Source organism: Carlito syrichta, unplaced genomic scaffold (assembly GCF_000164805.1).
Source record: "Carlito syrichta isolate Samal-C Ts95f unplaced genomic scaffold, Tarsius_syrichta-2.0.1 Scaffold301779, whole genome shotgun sequence".
NCBI lineage: Eukaryota > Metazoa > Chordata > Mammalia > Primates > Tarsiidae > Carlito > Carlito syrichta.
The window spans coordinates 2081-22508 of record NW_007245875.1 but is presented as its reverse complement, the minus strand read 5'-3'; the positions used below and the strand labels follow the sequence as shown (position 1 = coordinate 22508).

The window sequence follows — 20428 nt, the reverse complement described above, 5'->3', positions numbered from 1 at the left end:
AAATTGCTAAAGATCAATAATGAAGAAATAATAATAAATATATAGGCAAATTTTTTAAATAACTAAAAGGAAATATATTACACCATAGTCTCAGAATCTCAGTTTGCTATAAAGATATTTAATATTATGCATAAAAGTTTCTGAGAAAAATATTTGACATAAATATTTTATATTTTGTATTAATCATACTAAAGTTTTTATGGATTAAATTATATAGCATATAGAATATGCCTCAGAGGAATGGAAAGCATGGAGAGGTAAACAAAAACCAACAGAAAACTGTTGATCATTTTTTAATCTTAATTATGGACACATGAAGATGTGCTATAATATTATCTCAATTTTTACATATTGATATTTTCTATAATACATGCTTTAAAAATAACCAATTAGAAAATAAAATTTCAACATTATTTTGAACTCTATATAGATCCTAAATATTTATTGAGCAGATCCATGAAATTTTTAACAATTTGAAGAATTATATTTCTAATGTTTAATATAACTACAAGCCCCACTTTCCTGTTTTCTTTTGAATATCAAATCTGTCATTCCCCTAATAAACCTGTTTTTCCCTCCAGGACTAAAAGGCACTTTTTGGAGTTCAGTTTAGGTTTCGTTTTTTTTTTTTTTTTGAGTTGGAGTCTCACTCTGCCACCCAGACTGGAGTGCAGTAGCTGCTCCCGGCCACCGCAGCCTCAACCTGCTAGGCTCAGGAGATCCTTCAGCCTCAGGCTTCCAAGTACTGGAACTACAGGTGCACGCTACCACGCCCAGCTAATTTTTGATTTATTGTAGAGATGAGGTTTCACCAAATTACCCAGGCGGTTCTCGAACCCATGGGCTCAGGCAATCCACTCACCTCAACCTCCCAGAGCAAGGGATTACAGGCTGAGTCACCGAGCCTGGCTAAGTTTAGGTTTTTAATAAATATACAAATAAAGTTTGCAGTTTTCATGTGTTAAGGGACTGTAAAGTGGTAACAATTCAGTCTCTTTCTTCAGGCAGTTAAGATTCACACAAGACAAAGTTATTATCTATTAAATTCTGATTGTATGTTCTTACTTTCCAGTGGAGGATGCAATTGCTTTTTAATCTTCTCTCACTTATACCTGAGAAATATATCAACCATATGGTAAATAAATATAGTTGCATTGACTAATGATACTCCTTTAAGTTTGGCATTCTTGATCATATCAAATATAAATGATGTCTAAATGATTTTAATTAATATTAAAGTAATTAAACTACAAAGAGACTGTTGAGTTCATCCAGTGTCAGTGAGCACAAGTTATTTTTCTGATAGTTTCACGAGAGGAGCCGTAAAGATGGAGATGCATTTTTCCAAAGCAAAGGCATAAATAACCTCTCATTTTTATAGTTTGTGGATGGTAAATTTTTTTAGTAATTAACTAAATTTTCTTTGTGAGAATTGATACTTCTATTAAGGTCACCAGTTTCTGAAAAAACCAGATACCTACTGGATGTATTAAATGCGATGGTGTCTGAAGATTAGTAAGCTTAGACATGTCTTTTTTTTCTTTGAAAACTAGCTCCTGCTCTATAACTGGAACTTCTACGTCTAATTAAAGATTTTAAAATTCATTTAGTAGTTGGTATGCCAACCCTGTTTTATGGTTTGATCTATCAACAGGCAATAAGGAATTAATATTACTGACAAACATGCAGGAGGTTTTATTAATTGAGCAAAAGCTTCTTCTTATATATAATCAAATCAAATTTATCTAATCTGTTTCATCATAAAGAACTCTATGGCACAGTGAAAAAAGTACCATACCAGAGGATAAGAAGATTTGCGTGATAACATAGGACTTTATATTGCTGCTTATAGGATTTTGAAAAAGGCAGGTCAAATACTTGGGTCTCATTTTCCCCAATATTATTATATAGAACTAAACGATGGTCACTTCCATCTCATAGGTTATAGACTCTATATTCCTCAACAGTTTAAGTTCTTAATAAGTCCCTCTCACTGACAATACAATATATAAACTTCTTTACTGTCCTAGCATATTTTGGACATAAACTAGTATCTCATCTCATCCTGCATTACATCATTTGTTCCAGACATTGAGGTGATAACTACTTGAGCATCTTATAGCTTTCTTTCCTCCTACACTCCCATACTGAAAGATTCACTGGAAAAGAAAGAAGATCTTTAAAACGAGCTAAAATTGAAATGTTGGCACTGACAGGGTTACAGTTACCATTCTGCATTATCCTGGGACTTCATATCTCTTAGGACCAAAGAAAGACTTATTAACTCCTCCTTTCCTGCTCTGAGAATTAGAACAGTCACTCCTGGTGAGGGGAACTATACTACCAAGTAAGTGAGACATGGGAAAAATAAAAGTGGTAGGTAATGGGCAAAAGTAGAAGGGAACGTGAGAAGAAAAAGAAGGAGGACAGACATAAAACTTTGTGAAGGAAGACCCAGGAACTGGTTCAGGAATGGGGGCAGGGGCGTGAGTTCTCAGTTTAGCATAGGACATAATTTTCACCAAAATATTTCGGTTGTTCATCCTCATACTTTTGGCATTCTAGTCAGATTCAGACTTTCAGATAGACAGGACTTACCTAAGATGTCCTTAACTTTTATGGCAAATGGCCTCTCATCATGAACATGCTGTTTATACAGGGTGAAGAACTGTTTTCAGACTTAACAGAGAAGGAATTTCAGAGTAAAATTGGGATTTTACCTGTGTTCAAAGTTCCTTAAAACCCAAATTTCAGTGACTTTTAATATGACTTAAATTACAACTTAGAAGTCTTGATTTCACTTTATAGTCCTTTAGACTTTCACATAAACTAATTCCACAAAGTCCCTTCTTCTCCTTGAGGAAATGGTGATCACCTGACTATGAGGATGAGTTTAAAATTATAGGATCACAGGCAATAAAGAGCAATAAGTTTAGGCAAAATGAGGCAGGGGTATAATATAAGGGACTGTGGAATCATAAGGGGGCCAGATAACATACGAAATATAGTGAACATGTATATTGTGATAACTGTAGAATACTATTGTGGCTGATCAGATTTGCAGCTCACTGAAATCCAAATGAGATCATTACTTTTCTTGGTAAAACATCCAGTTATACTCTGGACTCCTTAAATTGTCACTGAAAGAACTAAAATGCACAAGGGTAAAGCTATCATCATTGAGAGAGGAATTTCAAGGAAAGAAAGAAGATTAAGAGGAGATTCTTACCTCTGACAATGCTGGGTCTTCACGGAGTAAAACAGAGATGAAACTGACATTATCCAATTCCTGTCACACAGCCTTCCTAGATCACACTTGTAAAATTTCCATTTATGATGTTTTTCCTCTATGAGAGGATACTTCAGAGTCCCTTCATTTTTTCCACCCTTTCATTGTATTTCAAATAATTAATGTTATTATTGTGGTAGTATAGTCTATGTTGTCATTGTCATCTTCATCATTGTCATCATGTTGTGATAACTATGTATAAGGGTCTTTTATAGTTATTTTATTCATAATATCTCCTTTAAGCCTCAGCACAATCTTGTCAAATTGTTTTCTTATTTTTGGTTTACAGAGAAGGAAACTTTGATACAGAAAGGAAAACAAAATCATCTATGATTAAAAAGCAAGCTGCAACTGGCACCAGAATATAATCTAGTCACATCCTTGTTGTGACTGCAGAACGAGAGAAATAGAGGCATAACAAGGGAGATGGTGGGGAGTTGTCTCTGTAAAGTCTCAACAACAAAAAATGTAACTGAGATAACTGTGTGCAGACTAGCCTTCAGATCAGGTATCTTGCAGCTTTCAATTAAACTTTATGCTTACCATTTTTAGGCATTAAGAGACAGAGATTATAAAATCAGAAAAGTAGTCTGAACTAACTAAGCAGTGAAATAACAAAGAAGGGAGTTTTTCGAATTGACATGTTGAAAAACAATCAACAAAAAGAAAGGATAAGATCTACAAATCTTGGCAATGACGATGATAATGAGTACAAGCATAGAAAAAAGAATGAGGTAGACAATCCAACATCGGAGAAGCAGGATTTGGGATCATTGTAAGGTAGATTGAATAAGAAAAATAGCAGAGCTTAAATATCAGTTTGCACAATACATGAATATAATTTAATTATCACACAGTCAGAAATACTGAATTTATCTCTGAAATTTACTTGTTCGAGTTCTTGTTTGTGAGTCATTCATTTCCTGGCAACTGCCATTATTAAACATCCCAGGCAAATATCTGCTGTATTTGGGTTTTGTCTGCCTGTGACTAGAGTAGATATAAAAGGATTTGAGTGTCTTCAGGAACTAAAGCAAACTGCAAGGCAAAAAGATGTCAATTTATTTACTTATGATAGGAAGTATTCTGTTCCATGGATTTTAAATTTTCCTATCAGAATTTTGGTGAGCATGGATGCTTGACAAATGATGTACAAGTGAATTTTTAAGAGGTCATTTGTCTACTTCAGTTTTTCTTGACTGCAGAATTGGAGAAAATATTTTCTCATTTGTTCCAAATACAGATCATTGAAGGTCAAGGTCAGATGCCAATAGATTTGTTCTGAGACATTATATATTATAAAACCAATTGATATATCTATATATCTATATATATGTATAGATATACATATATGTGTATATATATATGTGAATATATATGTATATTTCAATTTCAATAATGGAATTTAATATAAATCACTGCAGGAGTTGAAAGAAAGAAAGAGAGAGGAAGGAAGGAAGGGTATTATAAGACCAGGGAGTCAAGACGTTTCTAAAAATTAAAAAATTAGAATTTGTGTGTGTGCTGCTTTGTCTGGGTAGTATCTTTGGAAGAAGACTGTCCGTGTTTTGTGAGGAAATTGAATGGATTGCATCTAGGGGGTAGAAAAAAAAGATCCTTGTGGCTATAAAATGGATATTTTACTTAACTAATCATGCTCAACAGTGAAATGGAGAAATGCAAAGCAGAAATGTGGAGATTGGTTAAGAGTGATTACAAGTAAAACACTGAAGTTTTGTTTTCCTGATGCAGATCCTTGTCTTATCATTGACTTCCCCACTGAAGTGTATTTGTGGACTTTGATTATGGTTTAATAGACAGCCCTATGGACAACTCTAACTCCAGCAACAGCTTGTCCTCCACATTCTATCTCACAGGTATCCCTGGCTATGAAGAATATCACCACTTAATTTCCATCCCATTCTGTCTCCTCTACCTTGTGGGAATAATGGGCAACTGTACCATTCTGCATATTGTTCGGACAGATCCCAGGCTCCATGAGCCAATGTACTACTTCCTGGCCATGCTTTCCCTCACTGACATGGGTATGTCCCTACCCACAATGATATCTCTCTTCAGGGTGTTGTGGTCCATTTCCAGAGAGATCCAGTTCAATGTTTGTGTGGTGCAAATGTTTTTCATTCACACCTTCTCATTTACTGAGTCATCTGTGCTCTTGGCCATGGCCCTTGACCGGTATATAGCCATCTGTCACCCTCTACGATATGCTACCATTCTGACCCCAAAACTCATTGCCAAGATTGGAATTGCGGCCCTGCTTAGGAGTGCTATTGCAATGATTCCACTCCTGGCCCGTCTGCCTTTCTTTCCCTTCTGCCACTCCCACATTCTTTCTCATTCATATTGTCTGCATCAGGACATGATTCGCCTTGCCTGTGCTGACACCAAATTTAATGTTGTATATGGATTGGTGTTGATCACTGTGCTGTGGGGCATGGACTCACTAGGTATTTTTGTATCTTATGTTTTTATCCTTCATTCAGTGTTAGGAATTGCATCCCATGAGGGGAGGCTTAAGGCCCTCAACACATGTGCATCCCATATCTGTGCTGTACTCATTCTTTATGTGCCTATGATAGGGCTATCTCTTATTCATCGTTTTGCCAAACACTCCTCCCCACTCATACACATCTTTATGGCTCATATCTACTTATTGGTTCCACCGGTGCTCAATCCAGTTATTTATAGTGTGAAGACCAAGCAGATCCGCCAAGGAATCCTTCATCTGTTTCTTCTCAAAAAGATCAGTTCTACTGTGTTGTAGGCATGTCCTCAAGACAATGATGCCACCAGTACCAACAATGTAAACTCAGTGATTTATTTTCTTTTGTTGGAATTAGAGATGCCAACAAAAGACTCCCTAAAGAGAAGAAACAGAGCCACAGAGAATCACAGAAATGTTGTAAAGGAGAGAGTTTGGGAGAGTTTGTGCCCACTGGGACTATACAGCATAACTTAGCATGTGCTATATAAATTTTTTACTTTTACTATGACTATATGAGACAGAAGTCTGTTGAAAATCATTTTAATCTATTCTCCTTCACTTCTTATCTCATGTACAATTATGTATAAAGACTTAATTGTAAAGTTTACCTTAAATACACTAACATATTTTTTGCATCTTGATAGTCTAAAATATTTGCCATGGAATATTATATTATCTTTTTTGTTATATAATTGCTGTGTTTTCAATCCTATTTATTTTATCATTCTTACAGATGGCAAAATCTTGTATTGATAGAAGAGTATATTATGACTCAAAGCAGAAGTTATCAGCTCACATGGGGTATTGATATCACCTTTCAAACGTTATGTTCTCTCTGATCTAAAGAGATTTAATCTCCTCAGGAATAAAAAGGATGCAACTTTAGGCTAGGTGCAGTGGCTCATGCCTATAATCCCAGCACTTTGGGAGGTAAGTTGGGAGGATTGCTTGAACCCCGGAGTTGGAGACCAGTCTGGGCAACATAGCAAGACGTTGTCTCCACAAAGAAAAAAAAAAGAATGAAAAAAATTTAGCTGGGTGTGGTGGCATGCACCTATAGTCTGAAGGTTGACATGGAAGGATTGCCTGAGCCCAGGAGATTGAGGCTGCAGTGATCCATGATCATGCCACAGTACTACAGCCTGGGTGACACAGTGAGAACACAACTTAAAAAAGAAAGAGTAGGGGAGAGGGCAACCTACATATATTTAATATTTCTTTTAGCTAATTCTTGGAAATAATTTTAACTTTATAGAAGGCTTAAATTTAATAATTTTTAAAAGACCCTAGTTATTATCATGTGAAATCATTGATTATAATCCATTGGCTTAAATGTTTTTTAATAATAATTCATTTAAACATAAAAATGCAGCTCATTGAAGTATAACTACATACAAATTTATGATAGAAATAGATAAATTTAATTTTTGATGTAAAATTCTTTCAGCATACACAATTGTCTTTTGTATAGCTCTGAAATTATCTGGCAGATGACTGTGCATAGAGTTGTATAATAGTACTTGAAAATTTATTTGAATTTTCTTAATTTGCTTGTCTACACTTGCACAAAGGAAAAAAAGCAAAAGGTGAAAGAAAACTTAAAGAATGCTTTATGGCTTTCAATATTTGTATAGGTCTTAATAATAGTTAATGTGTTTTCTTATATATTATTCTAACTAGCATCAAGCAGAAATTGCAAAAATCAGCATTATCCTTGGTGTAAATGAAGCACTCAGTGATTGCTAACAGTATAAATAATAAACAAATGAATCAATCATTTAACAAAGAATTACTAGTTTGTATATTTTTTTCAAAAACCTGGAACTGCCATGAGTTCACATTTTATGCAATAAAAGACATCTTAATAACTTATAATTGGAATTTCAAATTTCAGGCACATGTGGTACATCTGGAAAACAGATAAACATGTATCTGTCCCCTATTTTAATTTAACTGTGTTTGTTTCCACCTTTTTTTATTCTATCTTGATTCTACTTTTTACTACCCTTCTCCTTCAGCATTTGCACCTTGACCAATGATATTGTCAAAATGAGTCAAATTCTCTCAGTGTAATAATTAAAACAAAATTGGTAGGAAAAGCAAAATTTAAAGAAGAATATGAGCATTACCATCAATTGTATATCGTATAAGTAATATTTCACTTTCTATATTCATCTTTAAAATATAACCTTCAAATGCAGAATATATTTTTATATTGATGCTAAATGCACCTTTCCCAGTTATCATGCTTCAAAAAATTTTATCAATTTCTTTAGGTTAATAGAAATATATTTAAACTATGAATCTTAGATTTTAAATTTACATGTCAGTAAAATTAGTTTAAGTAGATATTTATGTTGATTACCAAACTTTTGAGTTTGCAAAGTATCATCTACTACACTGGTTCTTAAAATGTGTTATTACAATTACTACATATCCATAAAATACATCTTAAAAATATAAAGAAAACATATTCTGGTTGGGTGAAGTGGTTCATGCCTATAATCCCAACACTCTGGGAGGCCAAGGTGGGAGCATAGCTTGAGCCCAGGAGTTTGACACCATTCTAGGCAACATATTGAAACTTCATTTACACATACAAAATAAATACAAATAAAACCAATTAGCTCAGCATGATAGCATGCATCTGTAGTCTTAGATACTTAGAGGCTGAGGTAGAATAATCTCCTGAATCTAGGAGGTCAAGGCTGCAGTGAACAGTGATCAGTGATTGTGCCACTGCACTTCAGCTGGGCAACAGAGTGAGAGCCCAAATAAAAAAAAAGAAAGAAAGAAAGAAAGAAAAAGAAAACACATGTTCCCCAAATTAAGGAAATTATTCCCAGTAAAATACAATATAGCTAGGGAAGATATGAGTGATTGGATATATGAATAAAAAAAGAATACAAGGTTATATTAAAATTTTTTTTTAAATTGGAGTCTAATTGTTTTATTTATTGTAGAGACGAGGTCTCGTCCTGTTGCTCAGACTGGTCTCGAATCCGCGGGCTCAGGCAATCCACCCACCTCGGCCTCCCAAAAGATTGGGATTACAGGCTGAGCCCCTGAACCTGGCCTATATTATAAATTGAGAAAAGAAGTCTCTGGATTTTGTAAGATGGATGAAGACTGGGTTCAGTCCTCTGGTAAACAGATAGTGTGTCTAAAACAAGAAGCTTTCTTGTTTTTGCCTAAAAGTACCGCAATAGAATTAAAACATCTATTTCATTTGCATATGAATTTAGGAATTAGGAGATGTTCTTACTCATATTGCCTTCTTAGATACTGTCATGAATATTTATTTGTCTTTTGAAAGCATTTTTTACATCTCCACAGAATATGTAAAATATCCAGAAACCCGAATATTTATTTTCAACTTTGTATTCCAACCTCTTATCATTAGGCTAAAACGCAAAGTGATTGTTTTCATAATGTTGAATGGATTATACACTGATCAAGGTATGTTGCAAAAGGCCCTTTGTGGCAAAACACAACAGCAAGAAAAAATAACATCAAAAAATGCTACTGTTCCCTTCATTATCTTAGAGTTTGAAACTGTTATAAAACACTTCATTAACCCACTTAGCTATTCAGTCAGTCTATATAAAAAAATTCAACATAAAAAAATCATTAAGACAAGAGCATGGATGACCACCCAATTACACACAAAGTATAGAAGCATTCATATGCTTTTTAAAAAGAATGAAGCCAATATATGTTTTAAGAAAGTCCAATTAATTAAGCCACTGGACCATATTCATATCTTATTTATGACACACTTTTTAAATTATCTGAATGGAAGGGAAATACTTTAGTTCTTTCGTTAATCTAGAGATGAATATTTTTTAGTGGAGAAGAGAAATCACATGCAAAAATGATGGCAGATATGTTGAGAAATGATAAAGACTGTCCCAGATACTATACAATACAGTTAGCAAGAATGCTTTGTATGTGAAAAGTTAAACTAGAAAATTTCCATGTGCTTATATAAAATAACTAAATGAATCCAGTGAACTATTTCCCATAATGTAAGCTTTTTGAGCTTTTTGACCCATCTGAACTTCTGTTAAAACAGTTTCTTAAGGAGTATTACAGATGGAAACAGGTTTGGCATTCTGACCCAATATGGAGCAATTATATCTGTCCCAGAGTCATTGCAGATGAAACAGATTGGTACTCAGAACCTATAGCAGCCTAACTTTTGTGCTTACTGAGTAGTATTTATTCCATTTATCCTTGGGTGCCATAATATAATGCAGAATGTTTCTATATAGTATACTGCTTTTTTGTTTATTCAACCTAAACAAAGTGAGTTTCTAGTGTGTGCAACCAAAATAATCTTTATTAAAAAAAGATATTTAAGGAGTCAAAAAGCAGATATTTCTGGAAACAAAGCTAAAAGATTTTGAGAGAGAAAAAATACGTATTTTGCCTATAAATCTTATACATAAAGACATATCAGGGAGTTTTTTTAACATAAGATCATTAGCATTTTATTTAATTAATTAGGGTATTTATTAAAGAAACATCTTACCCAAATCTCTAGGTGGCCATGAAATCAGTACTAAAAGGGGAATTAATATCTGTACAAACACACATGAAGAAAATGGAGATATCACAAGTTAAAAGCATAACGTATCACCTAAGGGAGCTGGAAAAGCAAGATAACCAAAACCCTAACTTTAGTAGAAGAATCAAGATCACCAAAATAAAAGCCCAAATACAGAATATAGAAGACAAACTATAATATAAAAAAAAAATGAAACAAAAACCTGGTTTTTTGAAAAGATTAACAAGATTGATGTACCACTAGCCACACTAACTAAGAAAAAGAGAGAAAAAGCCCAAATAAACACAAGCAGAAGTGTAAAAGAACAAGTCACAACTGACCTTGAAGAAATCCAAAACATTATGAGGGATTGCTATGTACATTAGTATGGAAACAAACTTGAAAATCCAAATGAAATGGAGGACTTACTGATATCACACAGCCTCCCCTGATTGAAACAAGAGGAAATTGAGAACCTAAATAGACCAATAACAACCCAGGAGATTGACTTTGTCATAAGAAAACTACCTACGACTAACCCTGGACCAGATGGCTTTCCAGTAGAATTCTACAAAACATTCAAGGACAAACTGATACCAATCTTATTGAAAGTATTCCAGGCAATTGAGAAAGATGGAATTCTCCTCAAATCATTTTATTAAGCTAACATCGCATTGATACCAAAACTGGGTAAAGATCCAAAAAAGAAAGAGAACTACAGGCCGATATCCTTGATGAACATAGATGAAAAATTTCTCAAAAAGATTCTAGCAAACTAAATTCTACACCACATCTTAAAAATCATCCAACAGGACCTAGTAGAACTCATCCCTGCATTGCAGGACTGGTTCACCATCTACAAGATCATAAACATAATTAAATACATCAACAGATGTAACAGCAAGAACTACACGATTATATCATTAGACATGGAAAAGCTTTCAATAAAATTCAACATATCTTTTTGATAAGAACTCTGGAACATCTAGGTATAAATGAAACATAGCTCAAAATAGTAAGAGCAATCTACGATAAACCAAGTGAACAGAAATTGGAACCATTTCCCCTGAAAACCAAAACAAGAAAAGCAGACCACTCTCACCCCTCCTGTTCAACATAGTGTAGGAAGTTCTTCCTATAGCAATCAGAGAAGAGAAGAAAATAAGGAGTACCCAAATAGGAAAAGAGGAAGTTGTTATCCCTCTTTGCCTAAGACATGATCCCATACCTTGAAAACCCAAGTTATTATCCTTCTTTGCCTAAGACATGATCCCATACCTTAAAAACCTCCTTGCATTGATAAAGCACTTTGGCAAAGTCTTAGGGTATAAAATAAATGTGCAAAAGGCAGTCACATTCTTATACACCAGCAATAAACAAACCAAAACCCATATAAAGAGCACAACCTTGTTCACAATAGACACACACACAAAAAAAGTCATGGCATCTTCCTAACCAGAAGTGAAAGACATTTTCAATAAAAACTACAAAACACTGTTCAAAGAAATCAAAGATGACAAAAACAAATGAAAAAATATTCCATGTTCATGAACTGGAAGAATCAACATTTTTAAGGTGTCCATCCTATCCAAGGCAATCTACAGATTTAACACAATACCCGTTAAATTACCAGCATCCTTCCTCTCAGACCTGGAAATAACAATACAGAAATATAAACAATAACAAATAGCCAAATCAATCCTCAGCAAAAGAAACAAAGCAGGAAGTATCACACTTCCTGACTTTAAACTTTATTATAAGGCTACAATAATCTAAACGACCTGATATTGGTACAAGAATATGCAGGAATATAAACCAATGGAACAGGATAGAGATTCTGGAAGCAGAACCTCAATTTCTCAACCAACTCATCTTTGACAAAGACTTCACTAACAAGCACGAGGAGAGGTGAACTTATTCAGTAAATGGTGCTGGGGAAATTGGCTAACCATATGCAGAAGATTAAAACAAGACCCCCACCTATCACAAAAATCAACTCTAAATAGATCAAAGACCTAAACATAAAACCTCAATCTATAAGAACCTTAGAAAATTCAGGAGACACCTTTATGGAAATTGGAACTGGCAACCAATTCCTGATCAAAACCCCCAATACCCATGCCATAAGAGATACGATGGACGAGTGGGACCTCATCAAACTGAAAAGCTTCTGCAAAGCAAAGAAACCATCAAGAAAGTGGGGAGACAGACCACGGAACAGGAAAAAATATTTTCCAACTGTATGTATGATAAAAGCCTAACATCAAGGATCTACAAGGAACTCAAACGTGCTGAAAAGTAAAAAACAAACAGCCCTATTACAAAGTGGTCAAAAGATATGAACAGATACTTATCAAAAGGAAACATAAGAGCAGCCAACAGTTACATGAAAAAGCATTCAGTCTCACTAGTCATCAAAGAAATGTAAACTAAAACCACACTGAGATACCACCTAACTCCAAGAAGGAAGGCTATCATCAATAATTCAAAAAACAATAGATGCTGGAGAGGATGTGGGGAAAAGGGAACACTTTTACACAGCTGATGGGAGTGTAAAGTAGTACAACCTCTGTGGAAGACAGTTTGGTGATTCCTAAAAGTTTTAAAAATTGACCTTCCGTATGACCCAACAATTCCCCTTCTGGAAACATACCTGAAGGAACTCAAATTACTCTATAAAAAAGATATCTGCACATGCAGATTTATTGCAGCATTATTTACAATAGCAAAAACACGGAACCAACCGTGCTGTCCATCGAAAGAGGACTGGTTAAAAAAAATATTGTACTTATACAGAATGGAATATTATGCAGCTATAAAGAAGGACAAATTTTTGAACTTCATAGCAACTTAGATGGATTTAGAGTCTATTATACTGAGTGATCTATCACAGAAACAAGGAACTGAGTACTGCATGTTCTCACTCATAAGTGGACCTTGAACAATTATAACACTATAACAAAGCGATTGACCATAGTTGGAAACTGCCAGGGAAGGAAGAGGGGCACACCTCATCAACAAGGGTACCTGATCACAAACCAGGTGAAGTGGGGATCAAAGTGAGGCCTAAAGTTTACCTACACAATGACCATTTGTATACCTAATCCTGAATTGTACCTCATAACTTTAAAATAAAAAAAGACATTGATCTGTTATAAAAATATTTATTAAATTACTTGTGTATTCTGGTTCTCATGGTTATACTGATAAGACCAGGATCATAAGTAATTTCTAACCTCATGGAGTTTATATCTTGTCCTGTCCAAAGAAAATTGACATAGTGTGCGGGTATCTTTTTTATAGAGTGTTTTGAGTTCTCCAGGGTATATTCCCAACCATGCTGTCCATCAAAAAAGGACTGGATTAAAAAAATATGGTACATATGCAAAATGGAATATTACACAGCCATAAAAAAGAAAAAATCATGAATTTTGCGGCAACCTGGATGGAATTAGAGTTTATAATACTGTGTGATCTCTCACAGAAACAAAGATCTGAGTATCACATGTTCTCACTCATAAGTGGACCCTGAACAACTATTGTAATACTATAAGAAAAGGATTGACAGTGGCAGGAAACTATGGGGGCAGGGAGGGCAAGGGAGGTGGAATTAACAGTAGTCAGTATCTGTTTGGGGACGGGTGGGGGGCACACCTCATCAACAAGGGTGCCTGCACAATGCATATTTGTATACCTAACCCTTAACTATACCCCACAATTTTAAAATAAAGAATATGTATTTTTTAAGAAAAGGAAATTGACATGGAAGGGACATTTTATATTACAAAAAGTATCAAAATTATCAACTCTGTCGTGCTGACATTTCACTGATTATTACCTTAATATGTTGAGACACTTTTTGATGGTGCCTAAATTCCCTGTCATCTTTCTATTCACTCCACATTGAAGAGATGGCATTTGGAAATATACTTCGATCATTTTGCTTGGCCACAGAGCCCTATTACTCGCATCCTTATCTCCTTCGTCTTTACCCCATAAACAAGAGGGCTCATGGTAGTTGGCAGTAGTAAGTAGAGGTTTGCCAAGAGGATGAGGGCATGCCCAGGCACCTGGTGCCCAAAGCGATGGATAAAGAAGGAAAAGAAAGCCAAAATATAAAATATCAAGATGACACATAAGTGAGCTCCGCAGGTCCCAAAGGCCTTTATCTGAGCCTTCCTAGAAGGTAGTTCAAACACCGTTTTCAGGATGAGCCAGTAGGAGAGGCAGATAAGGACAAAGTCCAGCCCTGTGGTGAGGAGAGCAGCCGTGAGCCCATAAATGCTATTAAGGGTAATGCTATTGCAGGCCAACTTGGCAATGCCCATGTTTTCACAGTAAGTATGGCGGATGATGTTGCTCCTACAGAAGTGTAGCCGGAGAATGAGGAGGACACCGGGGGTGACTACAATCACACTCCGAGCAACCAGAGCCAGGCCTAGTTTGCCAATGAGAGAGCCTGTAAGGAGGGTAACATAATGAAGTGGTGTACAGATAGCTACATAGCGATCAAAAGCCATGGCCAGTAGAATAGCAGATTCAGAGAGGAACAGAGCATGAACAAAAAACATCTGTGTGAGGTAGGCAGGAAATGATGACAGGGTAGGGCCCTGCCAGAAGATTAGAAGCATTTTGGGCACTGTGACAGTGCAAAGGAGGACATCGTTGAGTGCCAGCATGGCCAGAAAGAGATACATGGGTTCATGGAGGTTCCTGTCCCAGGCTACCACTGCCATAAGCAGGCTATTGCCTATAACAGCCAAGAGGTACATGAAGCTGAAAGGGATGGAGAGCCAGATTTGGAAGTCTTCTAATCCTGGGACACCCATTAGCAGAAAGGCCGTGAATTGAGTAGATGTCAAGTTGGATACTGTTGCAAAGAAGTCGCCAAATTCTATTATGAAAAATAGAGATAACTATGATAAATGACTGTAGGAAATGAGTATTTATTCCTTCATCTTAGTCAAGTCCTAATCAAAATTTTAACATGATGAAGTGGAAGGAGCAAAGACCATGAATAGAATGATCTGAGATAGGTTACTAAATAACAGAGTAATTGAGGGAAAAGTACTCACCTTTTATAGTACACTTTGTTTTCTTTGAAAAAATTGTGAATCTGATGAATGTTTTAACAATATAATTGATGTATATGTCTTTACATCTAATTGATGTGTATCTTTTGAACTTTTAATTATTCTGTGTATATAGTTTTTGACTTTTTACCTTGACAATAAATTCTTAATTATACAAAAAGTAATTTTACCTTTCTTGTATTTCCATAATACTGGAAACTGGAAAAAATATTCTATTTTTTTGTGATCATACTGAATGGGAGGAGATGGGTTGGATGATAAACTGATACTGAAGTGGAATCAGCATGAAGATTCTAATTTTTGTTTCCATCCTAAGTGTGTGAAATATGTCCCTTGTCTTAATTTTTCACATTATATAGTTTACATATATATGCATATATAAAATTATGTGAAATATAGTTTACAAATATATACACATATTATATACATAAAATCACTCATCTGTCTCTCACCCATACCCTTGAGGATAGTGATTGAATTAGCATGAAATTTAAAGTGCTTCACAGAAGTTGTAATATTCATGCACCAATAAACATTAACTCACAAAGATAAAGGTATGGAGTCAAAGAAGACAAATACAAGTCGAGTGCAGTATGTTCTCATTCAGAACAAGATCACTGAAAAATATTCAGGTTCATAATCACTCAGTACCTTACACAGAAAGAGCTTTCTATGGAATAGAGTGATTATCATTTTTACATATACCACCCAGAGAACAAGATCAAATTACAGCAACTTTGTTCTATAACACAGCTTCTTAATTTTAGCACAACAAATATCATTTTTAAAGAAAAATCACTTTTCTCTTTTTTTAAAAAAAGCCCTCAAATATAAAACTATTCATTTCCCTAGACTAAGGCACATTAAATTGGTCATGTTTGAAATCAAAAGTAGTATTTTTGGCAAAGGTACCATATATATTTATTAACAATTTTTGACTACAACTCTTAGGAAGTTTTAAAGTTAGGAATATAAAATATTATTCAATCAGAAGAGATCTACCAAAATCTTAATTCTGCACTGACTTCACTTTTCATGTGGGCTATTAACCAACAAGTAGATAGAAAACTACCCTGCATTTCAAGATCTCCATCAGTCATCTTTCATGTTAGCTGAGCTCCTCCTTTTCAAATTATCCCAACCTAAGGAAGTAGGACACATTATCAAATTATAAACACATATTTATCCTATTCTCCCTCATACTGTATCTTCTATCTATCTATATCTCTCATTCATTTCACATAAAGAAGAAAATAAAAGTTTATGGCCCAAGGGCATACACATAAAATAGATGAAGTGGCTTTTTATAAAAACTACAAGAGAGAGATTTATTTGAATAAATATTTTGTTAAAAATGCCAAAGTGGAACTACAATTTTATTATCCATTTAAAACTAAAACTTTATTTATCCAGTTGTCTCCCTGCAGCACCTGGCTTTGCTGTATGACAATCAAATATAAAATATCAGTATATTTAAATAGAAGTCATATTACATACAGCACAAGAATTGGCAATATAACAGTAATAGCAAATAATAATAATAGGAGATATTTATCCCAGTGTTTACAATGAATCATTTTTCTAGAAACTGTCCTAAGCACTTAATATGCATGATAAATTTAACCGTTACATCTGCAATATAAGGTAGCTATTGTTATTTTCTGATTTTACACAGGAAGGAACTCAGGCACTGAAGGATTAAATTATCCAAGGTCATATTACTAATGAATATGCAAAACTCTGAGTCTAAGCATTTATCTGAAGAAGGATCCTGTAAAACCAAGTATTGTCTCCTAATTAAAATGTCACTTTCTTTGTACCAGTGATAAGAGCAAGGCACATACACATCTTGTCTACTGGTCACAGATTTCTTAAATTGCCCTATTCAGTTTCTCAAAATACCAGTCTGGACTATCATTTTCAATTCTATATACTTAACTAAAATCATACATTTTGAATGACAAAAACTGACAGATTTGCAACCAACACCAGAAGTATAATCGGAATATATATATATATACATTCAATTTTCACTTTTTTAACTTGAATAATTTTAGATAAGCAAGACAGTTAAGGGCCCAAGGCACTCACTCCTCCATCATTAAAATTAAAAAAAACAAATTTCAACAATTCCAGGCTTAGCACTAGCATAAATGATATATCTGCCACTTTCTATGCAAAGGCTCTTGATTCTCTGAATCTACTCTTTCCAGTCTTAGAATGTGTTAGTTTTCAGAGTTGAAGCTGGTCAGTGTTATCACAGAATTGAATATCTACTTCTTCTCTGTCCTTGAAATTTTTTAAAGGATTTCTTTTTTTCCATTAGAGTCAGTCTTATTTTCCAAAATTACTTGGATGTGTCTTTGAGAAAGGCAACATGAATATCCTCACAGGAAAAGGTCCTAAAACAGATATTGGGTTTTTTCTTGTATAGTATGCCAGAGTTTAACTATACAGATGTTAGTCCAAAGTACCTTTGATCTTTTCTCTGTATGCAAAATCAGTTAAACTGTGATTTTCTTCTCACCTGACATCTCAAAGAAGTTTGCTGGAGTTCTGCAAGAACAGATTTCTCTTACATCCACAAAGCCTAAAACACTTTAGACGCAGTTTGCGCTCTTTTATATTGTTTATTAACAGCTACCTGAGGGGATAGGAATCTTCTGGGACACCCTCTTCCCGTGCTTTGTTTAAAGTTATTATTAGCTCTTGACTAATCAATAAGAATACTCTAGGTTTTGTCCAGATTAATCTACAGAGTTATGTATAGCATATACAAAGTGAGTATGAATCTTAACTCAAGTTAAAATTTATCCAAAATTTTCAAACTAAAATTCATATTAAGACAGCGTATCTATAATTTGGGAACATTTATGTATCATTTTCTAGAATGTAATTTTAAAATTCTTAAAATTTGCTTTAACAAAATATCAACATGCTGCTGTCTCTTATCTATAAAGTTTTGAGAGGCAGATTTGAAATATGATTGGTTACATATGGAATTATCTGAGAATTCTGGAGTAAAAATTTTATCACTCTTTCATGCCATAATTATCTCTCTTTCACACTATAAGTGCACACTTTGACTAAAAGATCACAGGAGTCATAGTGCATAAGAAAAAAATTAAGCATGAACTTTTGGGATTTCCAGACTCAAGGACAAGGCCTGGGACATACAGACATTCTTGTAGTGCTAAAAATTCAATCGGAGCACCTAGTGACTGTAGCAGCGGACAGGTATGAGAGAATTTTAAAAAAAAGATCTTATATATTACATATGATTCCTAAAATTCAAATGTAGGCACATTACATTATACATTAATGAAAATTCACATGCCCTAATATTAAACCAATCTCATTATAGCTATCTTTTTAAATTGAAGGTTGGCTAGTATACACTGGCAGCTACAAGTTTTCAAAAATTTCACTTTTTTCTTGAAAGTGATAACTTTTCATAAACAAAAAATACTGCCAGCTATTTTCCTTGAAGTAATTCTGCTCATTTTTTGAGAATATATGTCAAATTCTACCTGATTTTGAATAATCATTGTTTGTCTTAATGTTTTTAACCAGTACATATTATTATTTTTCAGTATAACAAATGACTTGGTCATTGATTTTATGTTTTCCAAATCTATAACTTATTTATTTATCAAGAGCTAAAAATAAACAATGCTACTCATTCCTATGATCCTGTTAATAAAATATTATAGTTAAATTAGTATAAATAGAAAACTGCTTGGTTCCTCCTTTAGAGATTCAGAAGTCTTCCATGTCATCTTGAAAAACATAAGTGCTCTTAAGTTTTCTGAGTTATTTCCTCCCACTTAGTATGCCAGTTTAGTCTACTAGAATACATGAAGGGATGTAATCATGTATTCTAGGGAAGATTCTTAAGTACATATGTAAATGCAATTCAGATAATTTGTTATTTATAGCACGTATCCAGTAACGTTTCTCAATATTAATGGCCACTGAGTTCTATACATATATTTTTTAAATTCAGGCATGCTAATAGCTGATTTTTGAAATACTAACCCAATAAGACAGAGGACTGTAAAAATGGTTTTACCTAAGGCTAGATTGTAGAAGTCTGCATTGCCCAGAGCAAGCAGCATGTGAGGATTCTCAATTGTGTAGGAAGTATATAGAGAACAATTCCTCAAAGTCTTCTTAGTCTTTTCTTTTCTAGTCTCATGGCAGTGTAAGCTTGTCTTCTCATTAATTCTTTTACACAAAGCATTTCAGGTCTTTCAGAAAGATAACAAGTTTCACATCCTGAGCATTTCGACTTAAAATTACCAATGTTTTCTATGTTTTTTTTTTCTTTCCTTTTTTTCCTTGCTCTTGGAACATAACATAGAAAAAATAAATGTATTCTTTCCTAATGATACCTAGTAATCTAGTTTCAAGTCCCAACCTACTACGGACAATTTGATCTTAGATAATTTTAGTAACAATTCCGTATCTCAATTTCTTGATACAATCACCCAGTTTGATTAAGGATTTGCCTATAGAATTGGCCATTATACATATAAAATACACTGTGCAGTGTTTTACATATATTAGTTGTTTAACACATTTATAAACAATATTAAACATGAATGATAATGACAACAACAATAAAAGGGTGTTGTTGAATGAAAAATAAACTGGTTAGTCATTACATCAATGCCCATAGTGTTACCTTACTTTTAGCATATACAGCCACTTACACCAGAACAGAATAATTATGTGGAGAATAGGTCTGCAAACTTTGCAATGAAATTACCAAATATCCACAAGTCTACATTTCTCACTAAAAATGGAAAAATTAGGCCCCATCTTAATTAATAGATCACTAACTATTTGAAAAGAATTTATTTTGGTATCTGTGACAGTAGGGTTTATGAAAAGTAACTTTCTGACTTATCTTTCATAATTTATGTGATAGGTATTTCAAAAAATATCAGTTACAAATTTCTTTATTTAGTCAACAATTTGTTGAACTC

The 20428-nt window shown here is 34.1% G+C and overlaps 2 protein-coding genes across 2 annotated transcripts; one reads left to right on the top strand and one right to left on the bottom strand.

Moving 5' to 3' along the window:
- Positions 1-5114: 5114 nt before the first annotated feature.
- Positions 5115-6074, top strand: LOC103257508 (olfactory receptor 51L1-like). Its single transcript, XM_008055206.1, has one exon. It carries the CDS (start codon positions 5115-5117, stop codon positions 6072-6074), a length of 960 nt encoding a protein of 319 aa, XP_008053397.1.
- Positions 6075-14279: 8205 nt separating this feature from the next.
- Positions 14280-15238, bottom strand: LOC103257506 (olfactory receptor 52Z1-like; the record flags this gene model as incomplete). The annotated part of the gene is made up of 1 exon (XM_008055205.2): positions 14280-15238. A coding segment is annotated over one exon (959 nt), but the record flags the coding sequence as incomplete, so codon positions are not given.
- Between the last annotated feature and the right edge of the window lie 5190 nt (positions 15239-20428).

Coding starts and splice junctions, on each gene's coding strand:
- LOC103257508 (XM_008055206.1), top strand. CDS start 5,115: ATGGACAACTCTAACTCCAGCAACAGCTTGTCCTCCACATTCTATCTC.